Source organism: Gopherus evgoodei, chromosome 3 (genome assembly GCF_007399415.2).
Source record: "Gopherus evgoodei ecotype Sinaloan lineage chromosome 3, rGopEvg1_v1.p, whole genome shotgun sequence".
NCBI lineage: Eukaryota > Metazoa > Chordata > Testudines > Testudinidae > Gopherus > Gopherus evgoodei.
The window spans coordinates 66623632-66643143 of record NC_044324.1 but is presented as its reverse complement, the minus strand read 5'-3'; the positions used below and the strand labels follow the sequence as shown (position 1 = coordinate 66643143).

The following is a 19512-nucleotide window of genomic DNA, read 5'->3' as shown; positions in this document are numbered from 1 at the left end:
AAATTTCTGATTACCTAAGAGTTAAAAATTTACAAATCATGAGATTTTTCATCAACAGTTACATAATATGTATTTAATATGATCTTACAAAATATTTTCTAAAATAAGATCAATTTAATTCTTGGGAAAACAATTAAATAAGTTCCCTGTTACTACCAGGGCCAATCATAAGGAGTGATCAAAAGCACTGCAACGCACATTGCATTTTGTTTTATTACTATTTTATTTAGTGATGATGACTTAGTATTTCTTAGCCCTGGTCTACACTACGAGTTTAGGTCGAATTTAGGAGCGTTAGAGCAATTTAACCCTGCACCCATCCACACAACTAAGCCATTTTTGTTGACTTAAAAATCAATTTCAGTACTCCTCCCCAGCGAGAGGATTAGTGCTGAAATCGACCTTGCTGGGTCGAATTTGGGGCAGTGTGGAAGCAAATTCGATGGTATTGGCCTCTGGGAGCTATCCCAGAGCGCTCCATTGTGACCACTCTGGACAGTACTCTCAACTCCGATGCACTGGCGAGGTAGACAGGAAAAGTCTCACAAACTTTGAATTTCATTTCCTGTTTGGTCAGCGTGGCGAGCTGATCAGCACAGGTGACCATGCAGAGCTCATCAGCACAGGTGACCATAGTCTCCCAGAATCACAAAAGAGCTCCAGCATGGACTGAGAGGGAGGTACTGGATCTGACCACTGTTTGGGGAGACGAATCTGTGCTATCAGAACCACCTGCAACAATGTTTTTGCCCCATCAGGCATTGGGAGCTCAACTCAGAATTCCAATGGGCGATGGAGACTGCGGGAACTGTGGGATAGCTACCACAGTGCAATGCTCTGAAAGTTGACGCTAGCCTCGGTACTGTGGACGCACATTGACGACAATGTGCTTAGTGGGGACACACACAATCAACTGTATCAAATCAATTTCTAAAAAAATCGACTTCTATTAAATTGACCTAATTTCATAGCGTAGACATACCCTTAGACTCAGTCCTGTATCAATGACTAGGTATGGTGTTGGGCTTTAACTGTGCTGCTGGAGGTCTTTGGATAAGATCTAAAGCAAGGCCTGAAAAACTGAGTTTGTTAAAAGTCTAAAGGAATTCTTCATAAGACTAAAGTCCATCCTAGTCAAACTTTATTTCAGATAATTACATTCTGCCTTCCACAATTCTATGTTCTGTTCAACAATTGCTATTCTTTTACCTCTGAGGAATCTGCAATTCAGGAGTAGACATAAAGATCCCTGTACAAAGTTTGTATATGTTTGTAAAGCACTTTGGGATCCTTTAGAATGTGAGATGTTATAGTACATTAATGCAGGAGTATTATCATTCAGTGTTGCTGAAGTTTATTTCCCGCTGCTTCAAAGAGGCAAACGAACTGGGTTATTCAGCTAAAACTAACTAGCAGCCTATTTAGTACAGCCAACCTTAATTTTGGCATTTCCTAACTTTTGAATGTTTGACTTTACAACCTTGATGATGTTGTTTTAATATAGATTGTGTGCACAATTTCCTAGATTTTTTTTTAAAGAAAACTGGAAAAAAATTAGCATGTGGCATCATATTGACATTTGTATGTTCAGTAGCATGGTTGAACCCTTTAAATCAGTGGTTCGCAACTGATGACACATAGTGGGCTGCATATGCAGCCCAGAATGTATTACCTGGGCCACAGGGGCTGGGTGGCAGGGCAGCGGCAGCCCTATCCCCGACCCTCGCTATATGGGGTGGACAGCTGCCCACCCTGGACACTGGGGCCAGAAGGGGCCAGGTGGCTGCCCTGGACCCCTGTCACGTGACTGCCCAGCAGCCCTGACCCCCACTACACAGGGCAGGCTAGCTGCCTCAGACCTGGAGCATGTGGGGCCTGATGGCAGCCCCAATCCCCACCAGGTGGGATGGGCCAGCATCCCCAGAGCTTGTGGGGCTGGACAGCTGCACCAGACCCCAGAGCTCACAGGGCCGGCCAGGAACCCCAGATCCCCAACCCTGTGGGGCTCGCTGGCAGCCCTGACTCCTCGCTGCCCCAGAGCCTGACTCTCAATCCTGTGGGACCACTGGCAACCCCTGACCCCAAGGGGCCCATTGACAGCTCCCACCCCAAACTCCCGCCACACTGGGCATGCTGGCATCTCTGACCCTGCCACAATGGGCAGCGGGGCAGCCCAGCTGTACCCCTCTGTGCTGCACAGTGGGGCAGCTCAGATACCCCTGTGCTGGGCAGCTGGAATCCAGGATTTCAGGCACAGCCTTTCAGCTCTGTGCTAATTGGGCCACATGCGGCCTGTGGGCTGAGAGCCCCTGCTTTAGATCCACTGCACAGACCTCTGTCCATTAAGCTAATGGAGTAACTGATAACAGTAATAGCTTGTCATCCTCAGTGTGGACCAGGACTAATGAGAGATGTGACACACTGTCACTGGTTTTCACAGATATTTGCTGACAGAAAAGGAGCAGAGAGATTCAAGAGTTTTTGGTTCCATTCCAGGCTTTGGAGGGCACAGACTTACCTGCCAGTTCCCACCAAGTTTGACTCCTTCTGCCCTGTCCCCTCCAACTTGTCCCTCTTCCAATCTCATATTCCTCACCAGCCAGTCTGTCTCATGCTTCTCATCCCAGTCCCTTTACCTAGCAAGTCCTAGTCTCACTCTTCCTGACTCTACACTTACAGTCGCAGACAGTTCCCAATTGCCTGCAAATACTTCTCACCAGGTTCCTCACCCAGCCAGTCCTCCATTCACACCTCCTGGCTCTTCATCTAATTGTCTCACACCCGACTCGGCCTTTAATCCCCTCATCTGTCCTCACTTTCTCCCAGGCTCTCTCCTCATCCAATTGCAGTGTCTGCCTATTCCCTTCCAGCTGCTAGTCCCAGTCTCTTTGCCTAGACACTCCCACTTCTTCCCCAGCATTCTGGGTCCTTGTCAGATCTGTCTCCTCTCTCCCTCAGTCTCTTATCGATTTAGTCCAGCTCCCAGTCTCAGTCTCTGCCTTTGCTCCCAGTCCCAGTTTCATTGCCAGCCAGTCCCAGTCATCACTTTCCCCCTTAATTTCCAGTCCCAGTTTCCCTCTTACCTTTTGCCAGCTGCCAATCTCAGAATTAAATCTAGGTGCAGTTCATTTTCAAGGCATTGCACTTTTTACTGTTTTTGTTCAGTTGTTTTTGTTTAGAGTATTACTTACAAATAATTTTCATGATAAAATGATTTTGAGAAAATATTTTCACTTTTTTCCTAAAATCATTCACTCTTTATTTTATTAATATTACTGGCAAAACTCAACGTTGATCCTTCAGCAGCTAACAACTATTGTATAGAATTTGCACATATATGTAAGCAAAATGTAATTATGTAGTGATACAGTAGTCATGTTATTAAAACTGCCCATATTAACATGAAAAACATTTTTCATTATTTACAATATTTTATATGAAAATTATCCACATAACACATTAACAATTTCATTTTAAAAAGTCACAACAACAACATAAATTTGTCTGAGAATAGTTGATTTCATTACCTGCTCTTAGATGTCCCACCACATCCGCTAGACTACCCTTCTTTACTTTGGTAATGAAGGCACCAAGTCGTCCTAAATCTGTCATTTTTCCTCCAACAACCTGGATAATCATAAATTTATGAGTTTTCAAACCACAAACTGGGCAACATATTAAGGAATATTAAGTTTAGCTTGTATGGTTTATTTAATCACATTAACATTATATTTAAAACTAGGGCCTCAGTCATTCATAATTAACTGTGTTGTTATTATCAGTGGTATTTGTATATGGACTTCACGCTAAGGAGAGTGTCGTATAAAAAAGAATTGTGTCACAGAGAGTGAAGAGAGCTTGAAATTCCCTTTTACTTGCCTTTGTAAAACACTAATTTAATTAGTCTAATTCAGAATGTATAGCATAGCATTTCAAATATCAGAAATGATCAGTTGTGGGTTTTTTGAGACAATAATCAAGAAAACATGTTTTGTTCAAATCTAGGGTTAACTATTCGGGATGTGCAGAAACAGCAGATTGTAAGCATGGAAATTCCTTACACAGCAGTCACTACAAAAGTGCTAAAAAAATAATAATGTAAAAGTTGAAACTCTCAACTAAAAATGTATTGTGTGCAGTATTAGGGAATACATGAGAATAGTACATCTAAATCCAACACATGGAACAATATCATTACCAGCTAACAACAGACACTGACATCTTCATCAGAATACAGTAAAGATTCAATGAAAGAGTAAGTAAGGCAGAGGCACCAGACTTCTCCCATCCTCTGTCCAACAGAGATGAGATTGTCCTCCAAATAAGGATGCACAGGACACTGATGGAGAAAGTGACATGAGTCTCTTCAAAGGGACTCAGGCAAGAAAGAATGCTAAAACCTCTTTCCTCTCAGCATACAGAAATTACTGATTGTCTTATTAATGACACTCCAGTTAATAAATAACATCAATACAAAAAACAAAGACATACTGACATTTTTACAGTATGTGAATAGGTGTAGCAATAAAACATATTTTGCTTTTGTCTACAGTGGTCAGTGTCAATTCAGACATATTATCCAGAGTCTCTATTTGGAGTTTTAAAAATGCTGTCAAAATACAAAAAATTGTAATGACACAAGTTACACCACTTGCTCACAGTTAAAAAAAAAAAATCTACACGAAGTACAGGCCTAAAGATTTTTTTAAATCAATACAAAACCAATATTTTGATTATGCTGGTTTTACATGTCCTTCCTGAATGGTTAAGTTGTCCTAATGAATCTGTCCAGCCAGTGGTCTTCTCAGAAATATTCTGCGTAGAGTTTTATAATGAAATGCACTATAATGTCCATTACCCAGTGTAGCAGCCATTGATAAAGTTTTATTTATTCACGTTGCCACAGTGGTGGCTGATCTTAATTTTAGTACACTGACTTATACAATTGAATCTCAGGCAGTCTCCCCTAGCTTTAAAGATGCAACAGGACAAATGCTAAGCCCACCGGTGAGTCAATGATCTGTAGTATGGCACATAACAAATCATGGTAAGACAAGAAAGGAAGAGTAGAGGTTCTCTAAAAGTCTTAATTCTGGGGCCCAGGGTGAAACTGGCAAAAAGTCAAAACTCACCAGTTTTGTTACAGATGCAAAAATATTAAAAGATAGTTATATTAAACCTCAGCACTGCAAGGTTTTGAAGAGCAGTTATTTATTTAAGATGACCTATTCAAAACTATGCACATGCGCTGTTATACACTGTGTGCAATTTTTGTTTCTTCCTGGAAGTGCAGATTTTAAAAACTGATTTTGTGAATATTAGTGTCTAGATGACACTCATGAATGTGGAACGTGATATGAAGATTACACGATTGAAATGCATGAAGTAAAATCGGTAAATCCATGAATGCATTAGGATGTACTGCGTATGCTTGGAGAACAGGCAGATGAATAGACTGTGTTCTACCTCATGGCCTTCTAAACAAAACAGTTCTGATCTTTTGCAGGGTAAATAGGCCAATGTAAAAAATGGATTAAAGAAGGTTTCCCCTGATAATATTTCACTTTAATTTTCCAAGGCTTAATAAAGTCCACCTGAATTAGGATGCATTTCCATCTATCCTGCACAATTTTAGTTTAAAAAAACAAAACAATAAAACACCTGAGGCTAAATCTTGAGCTTTGTTGAACACCTGCAATCTCAGAGTACTTGCGGTCCTAAGAATTTTTGAGGAGGCACTCAGTATATGGTAGGGTCAGGATCTAAGTTATAGAATTTCATACCATGTTTTATCTATCTATCTTGTGTGTGTGTTTCTTCTGTGTTTTATTTTTGTGTGTTTTACAGAGAGACAGAGAAGGTGTTCTTATATCTGGGTTTTATATATATATATATATATATATATATATATATATATATATATATATATATATATATATATATATATATATATATATATATATATATATGACCATATACTGAGGTCATTATTCAGGACAGATTAAATGGACACAATCAGCTGCAGCTACTGTATGTTACATGGTAAAAGGCTGCACCGTCAATGGGGTCCTAGTATGCATAAAGGAGTGGAGGGCAATATCTGATATATTTGCATCAATTCAGGATGCTGTCCAATATACAGGGGGAAAAGGTATCTTTCAGTCTTTTTTAACATAACTATGTAAAATTGGTCTCAAATGGTAGTATAATTGGAGATTTTCTGGATATCTATGATATGCTATAAACTGTTGTCTATTAGGCTAATGGAAGTTTAATTAATTTATAGTATAACCTTTGTAATACTTACTTTTAGCCCCAGTAATGCACCTGACTCTTTTGGCATGGTGGTTCTCTTGTTAAGAATAACACGTCCAATTAAGCGATCTCCCTCTTTAGATGGTTGCCACGTTACGGGATGCTATTAGAAAATATCAGTGGAAGCAAAAAAGTGGATATCTCTTCCTATTTTACACACACAAATAGAATCAGCTAAATAGTTATGTCACAGTAGAGATAATCCAATTAATCTTTGACTGCATAATGTCTGACAAAATTCTCTCTGTTATAATACTATAGTTAGGGCCCTGCCAAACTCCATGGCCACAAAAAACGTATCACAGACTGTGAAATCTTGTCTCTCGCCATGAAATCTCATCTTTTGTGTGTTTTTACCCTATGCTACACAGATTTCACAGGGGGAGACCAGCGTTTCTCAAACTGGAGGTCCTGACCTAAAAGGGAGTTGCAGGGGGGTCACAAGGTTATTTAAGGGGGGGTTATGGTATTGCCACCCTTATTTCTGCACTCCCTTCAGAGCTGGATAGCCGGAGAGCAACAGCTGTTGGCTGGGTGCCCAGGTCTGAAGACAGCACCCAGCCAGCAGTGCATAAATAAGGGTGACAATACCATACCATGCCACCCTTACATCTGAGCTGCTGCTGGCGGTGGCTCTGCCTTCAGAGCTGGGCTCCCAGCCTGCAGCCGCTAATCTCCAGCTGCCCAACTCTGAAGGCAGTGCTGCTGTCAGCAGCAGTGCAGAAGTAAGGGTAGTAGTACCAACAGTCCCCCTCCAATGAGCTTGCAACCTTCCTCTCAACCCCCATCCTCCACCCCGACAACTCCTCTTTGGGTCAGGACCCCTATAATTACAACACTGGGAAATTTCAGATTTAAATAGCTGAAATCATGAAATTTACTATTTTTAAATTCCTAGGACCATGAAATGGACCAAAATGGACTGTGAATTTGGTAGGGCCCTAACTACAGTTCTTGACTCCTGCTTCATTAAATATTTACAATTACCCTTTCTCATTGTAAAATTATCTCAACACCCAAAGTGTGCAAGTGCAGTTATAAAACGGATTTGAAGCTTAATGCATTTAAGATGTATTTCAGCTTGTAAAAATAAATGCGTTACTTTGTATTCCACTATCTTCAAAATTCCTTTTAAAAAATAACAGTCCTGTAGAATAATATTTATGTTATTCGGCTGTTTCATATATGTTCATTATATAGTAAAAGTCTGATGATCCTTTTCCCATTGGAGTCAAGGGCAAAAATTCTGCTGACATCATTGGTGTCTAACTGATAGCCTAATGGATTGAAATACAATCCCTCATTTGAAAAAAATCTCTATTTCAGATTAAATACTCAAGTTATTTTTCTAATACAGATTCAGATAGAAAATCTCTTCCTTATTTTGATTTTCATGATCTAGAAACACTTTTTTCACATTTTTAGAACAAAGTTCTAGTATCAATGAACATCTTACAAGACTGAAATTCATAATTGAATAGATTCTAAGACTAGAAGGCACCACTATAAACCTACATTGCCTATATCTTACCGAACTAATAGGGGATGTCTCTCTACTGTGCCACGTGGCAGGATCCAGCCAGTAATAATCCAAGTCACCTGGAAGAATATGAATGGAAAGAAATGTGTAATCTCCTATAGAGAGAAATGTGTGTGAATGCATCATCTGCATGCATGAATTTTAATGTACAATAATTCTATGAAGCAAATGCTTAAATTATACCATGATTTGAATGATATTAAATGTTTTAATTTAGGGACAACAATATATACTAACGCTTCAAAAATAAAAATGTGTCACAGTACAAAGACCTTCAATTTCTCAGTAGTTCACTGAATATCTGCTGTATGCCCCAACTTGACTTTCTGTGCTGCTGAATCCCACCTTCCAGTGATAAATGCCCCCTTTCATACCTTATTGTGATGAACACATAGTGCCAGTCCTTTAAAGAGCTAATTATGATTCTAGAGTAAGCAGACACTAAAAAGAGACATTTGGTTACAGCTGACCAGAGGAGGGGCCAACAGAAACCACAAGAAGAAACTATGAAGTGGTGCCTGCGCGCAATGATGATGAGTACTCTAGAGATGCACAGTTCAGGAAACACACAGAGGGAGCCAGCCATTTAGGAATGCAACACAGCCTACCAAAGTAGAAGTACAGGCACAGGAAATAATGCCAACAGATTTAATTCAAGGTTGTGGTTTTTATTTTTGTTCAGGACAGACAGAGGTGACATGCATTATGTGCAGAGAGAAGAGACGACTGATAATGCACGCTGGAGCAATCATGAATCAATTGGGTATTGTAGAGGAAATTCAGTGAATGTGTTCGAGAGGACGTGGGAGCAAGTGCAGATTGGAATCACAGAACCAGTGTTATGAGAGACTTTGAGTGAGGGGGAGAGCATGCTGCATGCACTGGGGATGAAGCGATAAAGGATGTCTAAACTCACATCCTGTGTAATGGGGAGGGCTGGAGAACAAATGACTTGGCAGTGTATTTTGACCAACCAAATATGGAATGTAACCTTACAATGAGAGGGATGGCTGCAAAGGGTGTTGGGAAGGACTTGGGAGAATGAGGCAGGATGGAATAGAACAAATGGGAAGGGAGAGCCTGATGCAATGAGAACAGAGCCTGATACGTTGTTTTTTTTGTTTTTTCAACCTTTTCTTTTTTTTTGCAAAAGATCATTTCTCTTTTTAAAAATGCAGTATTTATATGTCCCATATACTCTATTACCTTTCATACCTTTGCATTAATATTACCCTTTGTGACAATATAGAGTATTATCAAAAGCAATAGTTGAAGATGAAAAGGGCAACTTATTCTAAACCCTTTTTGAGATGCTAGTTGTATTTATATACCTGATCTTGGCCCCAAAGTGGACAATTTAAGTTTAAATAAAACTGATGATAAAGGAACACATTAAAACTAGCCATTTTGATCATTTATCATGCAAAGAGCTAAAAGACTGAACTATGTATGCTAAATTCAGCCCTGGAAGTAATTGGAGTTGTCCCACCAAACAATTCATCTTTTACCAAGGGCTGAATTTGGACCTTTACTTTCATGTTTGGCATGTGGTCTCCCCTCAGTTTGGTGATGTTTCTTTGTTATGTTTGGAAAAAAAAGCTCACTAAAGAAAGTTTAACATTACGTGCCTTCTAACATATATGTACATTATTTTCCTTATGTTTTTAAATGATGACAATTCATGCCCCACAGTCTGTACTGGCAGAGGGTATATTGTGGAGAAAATCTGCATATACTTGTTTCGTGATATGCCTAGGCATGCTTTGGTGATTATTAAAAACCCTGTGGTGAAATCCTGGTCTCATTCACGTCAATGGCAAAACTCCCATTGACTTCAATGGGTCAGGATTTCACTTCTAATATGTATTTTACTTCTGAAAATCCCAATTTACTTTTTAGACACACTTTAGACAAAGTGCCTGGGTGCTTTTATTAACGTTTAGCAAGCATAACTATATAAGAGAAGAACACTTTTAGATCATTACTGTTACAGATACATAGAAATAAACATCCAAACAAAATGGCATATCAGTGATTAAAACCAAACCAAAACCTAAATATAATGTTAACAGTAACCTTTCTTACCAACAATAACAAAAAGAACCTTTATACTTTTATCTTCACATCTCGATGTGGCTTGTGTCATGTTTTGTATACTGCATATCCCTTTCATTGGCAGTTGGGATTTCTCAAAACAATGTGTTCATTCAAATTGCTTTAACCGAAGAAGCGATAAACCAGCCCAATACCAAGGGGTTACAAATAATTAGTTACGAAATAATTTCATGGTAGGTAATACAATCTCAAATTTGCGTCTGAGTGTCCTTTTTAGTGTACTAAAGGAGGCAGGGTCCTATGAAAAAAATTGGATGTGATCATGTAATATGCACAAGGGGGCTGAACGGAGGTTGTACCCCACCCTCCACTGCTATCTCCCTTGGTTCCTGCCTGCGCCCACACTCCTGTCCCTGTCCCTCTGCTCTTATCCTTCCTGTCCTGTCTCTCCCATCCCCAAGCTTCTGCTCATGTCTTCCTTCCTCTCCCCAGTCTCCCCTTCCTCCTGCCCTGACCTGGCCTCATCTGCTCCTTCCCTCTCTCCTGTTCACTCTCCCTGTGCTCTTGTCCCTCTCCTGTAATGTTGTTTCTATCTCTCTCCACCCCAGTTTTCTGCCCCCTGATCTTGCTCCTCCCTCTTGTCTTGCCCTTAATCCCCCTAGGCATCAAATCCCTTCCCTTCCTGCTACTCCAAACTCCTCCCTTTGTCCCCAGCCCTCTTCTGTTTCTCACCTTCTGCATTTCAGTCAGGCTGCATCCTCCTCCTCTACCCTGCACGGGCATGAACATGGAGAGCACTGCTTGGGCACAAGCAGGGGGATCCATTTCCCATGTTCAAAGTTCTGGTGCCCACTGCCACAGCAGATTCTGGTAGCTTGGAAGAGGAGCAATTGCAGGGACAGTCCTGCTTAGTCCCTGCATCTTGGGACAGTACATGCCCAGAAGAGATGGAATCTTTGGAGAATTTAGCTATTGAATTCAAACAAGTCTCAACTCAGCATGTGCAAACTCCAATTTTTTTAGAGGTTTATAATTTGGCCAAATTCTAGCAAGTTTACAGGGCAGATAAAAGGCATGACATCAGAGTTACCTCCTGTTGTTAAGCCACTGGCCCATAAAGTATGGAGGTGCTATATCTTCTCAACAAAACCACTGGAATATTTTTTAATATGGGCAAAGCAATATATTTTTACCAAACCTCATTCCTGAAAATACCTGAACTATTTTAATTAAAAATCCTCCCGCTATCCCACCCAAAAAATCAGCCTGAGTCAGACACCTGGAATGGAAAATTTCAGTGAACAGCTTATATTTTGGAAAGTTATAAGCCACTGAAAACATCTTATAAAGTGTTCAGCAACCTAAACTACAAGCTGGCATCTATGCCATCTATAAGAACAGAGCAGAATAGAATACAAGTAGTATTATGATTATAATTATATAATAATGCCTAATTATAAATAATACCAGCAACAGGACTTCCACCATACAAGAGATGGTAAATTTCTTACTTGATAATTTCCTTTCGCTTAGCAGCATCTCCCATAATTTTGATACATATGGGCTATTTAGGGTGACCAGATAGCCAGAGTAAAAAATCGGGACAGAGGATAATAGGAGCCTATAAAAGAAAAAGACCCCAAAATCAGGACTGTCCCTATAAAATCAGGACATCTGGTCACCCTATGGCTATTACTCTCCTGTCTACAATTTCCAGAGGCAGATCAAAGGCTGTAGCTCAGCCTGTGCTAACCGTGCCCTTTTCTCTGGCCTGCTGACAGATGATTCATTCCATAGCTGTGTAAAAACTCATAGAATATGATTAGTAAGAATAACTTAAATGCCAGCCAATAAACTGTACTGTTGGCTACAGCCTACTAGCACAACTATCAAAATTAAACATTGTCCCTTGGTTAGGAAGAGAACCAGAGAGAGTAGAATTGTGGGAGACACTGCAAGCAGAAAGGAAATTATTGGGTAAGGAATTTACCATTCTGCAGCTCAGTGTCTCCCACAAATCTGATACATATGGGAAATAGCAAGCAGTGAACAACAGTAGGTAGGGAGAAATAGGGAAGACCTTGCTAAGTTAATTGCCCAAAATTGTAAAGCTACTACTGGACCACTGCCTGAAGCTTCCTGCCAAAGGAGGTCTCTGCAGAGAACAGAAAGTCCATGTCACAGTGCCTAATAAAGGTGTTAACTAATGACCACCTTGCTGACCTGCAGATCTCTGCAGTGGAAGCACAAGCTCCTTCTGCCCACAAAGTCAACATAAATATTGCAGAGTGTGCTTTGGTGCCATCTGGACAGGAGGAACTGATGCTTCATATGTTTCTAAGATACAAAGCTTTATCCATGTAGCTAGTATAGCCTGGATATCCTGAGTCCTGGCCACTTCAGATGAAAGTAGACTAAGAAGGACCCCAATCTTGTTCATTTGGTGTGCTTGCTATAGATCATTAGCGCTCTTCAAACATATAAAGTGTGCTACAGCTTTACTGCTAAATGTGGTGGGTTTGGACATAATGAAGGGAGGCATGGAAAGATGAATTAACCCTAGGCAAGAAAAATTCTGGAATTCTTAGCATCATCTTGTCATTATGGATCACACCATAAGGTTCCTGCACGGGTACAGTTGCCAGTTCCGAAACTTGTCTAGCAGATATGATGGCAACCAGAAAACAGGTTTTGATGGATAGGTACAATGGAGATATTGATTTTATTGTTTCAAAAGGGAGCGTGAACATAAGAACGGCTATAATGGGTCAGACCCATGGTCCATCTAGCCCAGTATCCTGTTTTCAGTAATCAGGCAATCACCAAGTGATCCATCCCCCGTCGCTCATTCCCAGCTTCTGACAAACACAGGCTAGAGACACTTCACAATATGGTTTTGCATCCCTGCCCATCCTGGCTAAGTATGGGGCTTTTAACACCAGTGGTAGGCCTCACTTGGGAAAGACTGGTCTAACTACAGGTTTAGCCAGTCTGACTGCTCAGAGAAATCTGGGTATCTGAGGGTTCTCTATGAATAGGAGGCTACAGCTGACACCTGGCATGCTATGAAGTCCCTTGTCTATACCTTCCTGAAGAAAGTCCAAGATAATTGGGACTCCAGAATCCTTGGGATTATTGTTATGTTCTTGACATCATGAGCTAAACCTAGTCCAGATGGAGGAATAGGCCTTTAGGGTTAAAGCTCACCTGGAGAAGAAGAGAGTTCCAATCACTTTGGAAGATAATCCTGGCATGGCTAATTCTTCCCTCTCAATACCCAGGCTGTCAGATGTAGACAGTCTGGGTCTGGATGGAGAAATGGCCTTTGGTAAAAGGTGTCTGGTTTACTGATAGCTACAATGGTGGTTCCAATGTCAGTTCTATCAGATCGGAAAACCACATTCTCCTTGTCTAGTGACTAGCACTATCACCATTGCTGCTTCTTGCCTTATCTTCTGGATCACCTTTCCCCAAAAGTGGAAAAGGTAGGAATGCATATAAAAGGCCTGAGGAAAGAGCACCCACCCCCAGGAGTTTGGGAATCTGCTTCCCTGGTGAAGTACATCGGTCGCTTTGCGTTCTTATGACTGGCAAACAGGTCGACTCCCAGAAGGCCAAACTTCTGCAAAATCAGAGAGAAGACTTCCTGATTCAGGAACCACTCTGCCTTTTTTTAAAGTTCTCCGTTTATATGTATTGCTCTTCTAGAAGGGAAAGATCTCACTGCCCATTCCATTATCACCATTGCTTCTGTGTATAGGATTACACTCCTTGTTCCACTTTGTTTTTTGATATACACCACAGTTGTGTCTATTTCCATTCTCATGTGAAATACCTTTGTGGAGGAAGTCAAGGAGCTCTTCTTGGTATTTATCACAAATCTGTGTGCTTGAAGCAGATCCAGTGTCCGCATTGTGGCTCTACATGCTGCTGCTTTTGTCAAAGTAATGATCAAGATGTTGTCTAGGAAGGGATATAGGTGAGTGCTCTGAGACCTGAGTCTGGCTATTATTTACCACCATAATAAAAACCCTAGGGGCTGGCAAAATGAGAGCATATGATACTAGTAGTGGGCTGTGCTGTAAGCAAATCTCAGTAATGTGTGGTGCCATGGTCATATGAGAATGTGGAGATGTGCATCTGCTAGATCCACAGACACGAAAAAGACAGATATTACTGTTGAAGCTAGGGTATCCATACAGAATCTCATCTTCATCCATTTGTTGAGCTGATTGAAATCCAAGATGGTTCTGACCCTTCATATGCTTCTGGACAATTTAAAAAAATGAAGGATTTTTTATTGCTTTATATTGCTCCTATTTCCAGGAGATGTGAGATTTCATTTAACATCACTCACATTTTACGGAGTTGCTTGGGGTGGGGGATTAGATGAGGTGGAGAACTTAGTTTAAGGGAATATCCACAACTCACTTCTCTTTTACCCATTTGTCTGTGGTCATTTGAGAGCATTTGCCTGAGAAGTGGAAAATTCCGTCTCCTAGATTCAGGCCTGGGTCCAGTCACATTAATTTATTGTCATGGCGGGCTATCAGAGGCAATGGATCCCCCGTGGGATTTTCCAAGTGATCTCCAGTTCCAGGATTTTCCCAATATACCTGTTTCTTTCCTTTGTTATCTTTGCTAGGATGGATGAAGGGAGCTTTTTTTGTCTGTTGCTAGGATTGTTATTCCTCCTTAGAGCACTGAGTTGGAAAGGGAGGGACCATTTCAGTTTGGCAGGGCTTTCTGTGACTATTTTGTCTAGTTTTTCCCCAAAGAGGTGAAAACTTGTGAATTCAAATGAGCACTGAATTTGTTTGGAGTGAGTGTCAACCTTTCAGGCACAAAGCCAGGTATGGTGTCTGGCTGCTGACAAACATTCCGAGGCCTCAGCTTAAAAATCTCTTAGCATCTATTGATCAAAGGCAGTTGGTAGGGAAATTTTCTTAAGTGCAGACTGCAAGTCAGGATGGCTCTTGCAAAGCATGTAGCTGCCAGAGATGCTCTAAGAGTAACCAGCAAAAGCTCAAAGTCCCTTCTAAGGGTAGCTTTCACCTTTCTATCAGTTGGCTCTTTTGGGAAATAAATCCCCTTTAGACTGGATTACCATATCTTCTGCTAGAGATGCCACTGCAGCATCGACTTTTGGTGTATCTGTAATAGCATTTTTTGGCTCTTGCAACTTGTAACATCTAAGTGCATGGCTACTTATACATTTACCCATATTAGGAGTTTCCTGTTCCTCTCTGCTCACATGCTGGAAGGATGGGTGCAGTGGGACTGCTGTCTCAGGTGAGGATTTAGAAGGCAGGTATTTCCCTTTACGTGCCTGCTCAGGTTAGATCTAGATTGTTGATGCATCTTTTTTGCACATGATTTCAAACATTTCAGAGGAAAAAAATCCTGTGTTGCATTTTTTCATCTCCTGCTCAGAGCCTGAATCTGAGAGTTCCCCTTCGTCAGGGGAGGTGGAGGTGTCTGAACCAGAGAACAAATAATTCTTAGGTTTTTTTATACTTTTTATTTTTCTTTCAGAGTTTTTTAAAGCCTTTCTGGCTGTGGCAGGGCATTTTTTGTGTGGCTTGCTTTATGTAGTGCCTTGAACCCTTCCTCCATGTCCTCCCCATAGGGTCCCAGTCACCCTGCCCAGGGATGGGGTTTCATTGCCGGAATACCCTGATTTGAGCTGAGAAGAAGGGGAGACAAGTAAGAGCCCTCCTTCTCTCCCTGGGTAACTTAGGATCCATTTTAGGACTTGGGGGTAAGATGGGATCTGAAACCCCTCAAAGGGTTTCCCCCCTCCCAGTCCTGTTCTGCCCTAGGACTTACCCCTTTGGCAGAAGTGCTTGTCCTTAATATCTCTCTCTGCTCTGCTTCTCCAGATCAGGATTTTCTGTATTGGAGTTGCGGCTTCTTAGGATGGGGGGGACCCAACATGCCCGTCCAATTCAGAACCCCATGTCCTAGCAATGCAAGGGTTGACTGGCTGAGAGCAGGCAGGGCACAATTCAGCCTCCAAATAATCTGTGAAGACTGCCCCACAAAAAGAACATCGCCTGAATTTACCTTGGTGTTTGCGCAAGAGCTCTGCCATACCTGGGCAAGCCAGAGTTTGGCTCGGAGGGACTGCACAGCTAAGAGCACCCTCACTGCTCCAAAGCTGATCCAGGAGAGGGAGAAGAAAGAAGCGTCTGCTTGCTACTGCCCGAAAAAAATGATAAAATAATAAGCTGGCCACAAAAAAAAAAAAAGGTCACGTGCAAAGTGAATTACTGCTTGACTGCTCCTATATAGCAGAAGATATGGAGCAGGCTGGAGCAAGGAGCATGGCTATCATGGCTGTGATATTGAACTACCTCCAGAAACTGCAGACAGGACAGAAATACCTCATACATATCAGAATTGTGGGAGACACTGAGCTGCAGAATTTATTAAGTGATTTTTCTCAACATCCAGGCTAAATTATCTTATACTTATTTTCTTATTTTAACTCATAATTACAGTGTCTTAGAATACTCCAAACAAATCCATCCTTTTGCTATAATTGCCAGTCTTCAAATATTTCTGTTTTTTTCCAGATCATCATTTCTTGGTCTTTTTACCAAAGCTATACATATCTAGTTCTTTTAACCTTCCCTTGTAGGACAGACAAAGGCCTGGCCTAATCATGGATTTTGTGCCAATATAACTATTTTAGGGATGTGGGTTTTTTTTTTAACTGAAATAGTTATATCACTAAAAACCATACTGGGGATGTGACTATACCAGTATAACAGTGCCTACATCAGCAAAGATTGTTCTCCTTCCTGTATGGGAAGGAGAATAAGTTATACTAGTATAAGCACTTTTATAAAAGTATCGATATCTATATATAACACACACACACACACACACACACACACACACACACACACACACACAGAGGTATAATTAACAGGGCCAGCTTTAGGGCAATTCCCCCGATTCCTGGGAATTGGGCCCTGCAGCATCGGGAAGAGGAGCCCCGCACCTTCCACCAAAGTGCTGCCAGAAACAGTAGCAACCCATTGAGCTACTGCCGAATTCTGGCTGCTATCTTCGGAGGCAGCTCAATCACTGCCATTGTCTTTGGTGGCATTTCGGCGGCCACTCTTTTGAATCGGGCCCTGCATGTCCTAAAGCCGGTCTGATAATTAAAGCAGTGGAACTTTTGTTTGCAGACATGTTCCACTTTATTCCTCTACCCTGAATCTCTTTTGTATGCCATTCTTACATTATATAATTATAGAAATGTAGGACTGGAAGGGACCTCAAGAGGTATTCTAGTCAGTCCCCTGCACTCAGGGTAGGACTAAATATTATCTAGACCATCGCTGACAGGTATCTGTCTAACCTGCTCTTAAAAATCTCCAATGATGAGATTCCACAACCTCCCTAAGCAATTTATTTCAGTGCTTAACTACCCTGACAGTTAGGATGATTTTTCCTAATGTCCAACCTAAACCACCCTTGCTGTAATTTAAGCCAATTGTTTCTTGTCCTGTCCTCAGAGGTTAAAGAGAACAATTTTTCTCCCTTCTCCTTTTAACAACCTTTTATATACTTGAAAACTATCATGTTATATACTTGAAAACTGTTATCATGTCCCCACTCAGTCTTCTCTCCTCCAAACTAAGCAAAACCAATCTTCCTTCATAAATCATGTTTTCTAGACCTTTAATAATTTTTGTTGCTCTTCTCTGGACTTTCCCTAATTTGTCCACATCTTTCTTGAAATGTGGTGCTCAGAACTAGACACAATACTACAGTTGAGGCCTAAGCAACACAGAGTAGAGCTGAAGAATTACAAGGGGTACAAAATATATTGGAAGGACGGAACAGGTCTTGTTGGTGGGGGAGTGGCACTATATGTGAAAGAAAGTGTAAAATCAAAATGAAGTAAAAATCATAAATGAATCAAATTGTACCACAGAATCTCTATGGACAGAAATTCCATGCTTTATAATAAGAATATAGCAGTAGGGAAATATTACCAACCACCTGACCAGGATGGTGATAGTGACTGTGAAATGCTCAGGGAGATCAGAGAGGCTATTAAAATTTAAAAAGGCAATAATAATAATGGGGGATTTCAATTATCCCCATACTGACTGGGTGCATGTCACCTTAGGACGGGATGCAGATATAAAGTTTCTTGACACCTTAAATGACTGCTTCTTGGAGCAGCTGGTCCTGGAACCCACCATGTAATTCTTGATTTAGTCCTAAGTGGAGCACAGGATCTGGTCTAAGAAGTGAGTATACCTGGACCACGTGGTAATAGTGTCCATAATATAATTAAATTTAATGTCCCTGTGGCAGGAAAAACACCACAGCGGCCCAACACTGTTGCATTTAATTTCAGAAAGGGGAACTATAGAATAATGAGGAGGTTAGTTAAACAGAAATTAAAGAGTACAATGGCAAAAGTGAAATCTCTGCAAGCTGCATGGAAACTTTTTAAAGACACCGTAATACAGGTTCAACTTAAATGTACATACCAAAATAAAAAACATAGTAAGAGAACCAAAAAAAGAGCCACCGTGGCTGAACAACAGAGTAAAAGATGCAGTGAGAGGCAAAAAGGTATCCTTTAAAAAGTGGAAGTTAAATCCTAGTGAGGAAAATAGAAAGGAGCATAAACACTGCCAAATGAAATGCAAAAATACAATTAGGAAGGCCAAAAAAGAATTTGAGGAATAGTTAGCCAAAGACTCCAAAAGTAATAGCAATTATTTTTTTAAGTACATCAGAAGCAGGAAGCCTGCTAAACAACCAATGGGGCCACTGAATGATCAGGGTGCTAAAGGAGCATTCAAGGACAATAAAGATGATTGCAGACAAACTAAATGAATTCTTTGCATCGGTCTTCACAGCTGAGGAGACATTCTTTTTAGGTAACAGATCTGAGGAACTGTCCCAAATTGAAGTATCAATAGAGGAGGTTTTGGAACAAATTGATAAATTAAACAGCAATACATCACCAGGACCAGATGATATTCACCCAAGAGTTCTGAAGGAACTCAAATGTGAAATTGCAGAACTACTAACTTTAGTCTGTAACCTATCATTTAAATCAGCTTCTGTACCAGATGACTGGAGGATAGCTACTGTGACGTCAATTTTTAATAAGGGCTCCAGAGGTGATCCCGGCAATTACACACCTGTAAAACTGACTTTAGTACCGGGTAAACTGGTTGAAACTATAATAAAGAACAATGTTGCCAGACATATAGATGAACATAATTTGTTGAGGAAGAGTCAATATGGTTTTAGTAAGGGAAAATCATGCCTCACCAATCTACTAGAATTCTTTGAGGGGGGGTCAATAAGCATGTAGACCAGGAGAATCCAGTGAATATAGTGTACTTAGATTTTTAGAAAGCCTTTGACAAGGTCCCTCATCAAAGGCTCTTATGCGAAGTAAGCTGCCACGGGATAAGAGGGAAGGTGCTCTCATGGACTGGTAACTGGTTAGAAGATAGGAAACAAAGGGTAGGTATAAATGGTCATTTTTCAGAATGGAGAGAGGTAAATAGTGGTGTCCCTCAGGGGTTTGTTCTCGGACCAGTCCTATTCAACAT

At 40.8% G+C, this 19512-nt stretch overlaps 1 protein-coding gene across 50 annotated transcripts in view; it reads right to left on the bottom strand.

The window, feature by feature from the left end:
* RIMS1 (regulating synaptic membrane exocytosis 1) overlaps positions 1-19512 on the bottom strand; it is a 527235-nt gene that overhangs the window by 200252 nt on the left and 307471 nt on the right. For all 50 annotated transcript variants that reach the window (XM_030555702.1, XM_030555709.1, XM_030555712.1 and 47 more), the window contains 3 exons: positions 7847-7914; positions 6308-6418; positions 3528-3627 (listed from right to left, as the gene is read on the bottom strand). In XM_030555702.1, coding sequence (XP_030411562.1) covers positions 3528-3627; positions 6308-6418; positions 7847-7914 — 279 coding nt within the window. The remainder of the gene's footprint in view (positions 1-3527; positions 3628-6307; positions 6419-7846; positions 7915-19512) is intronic.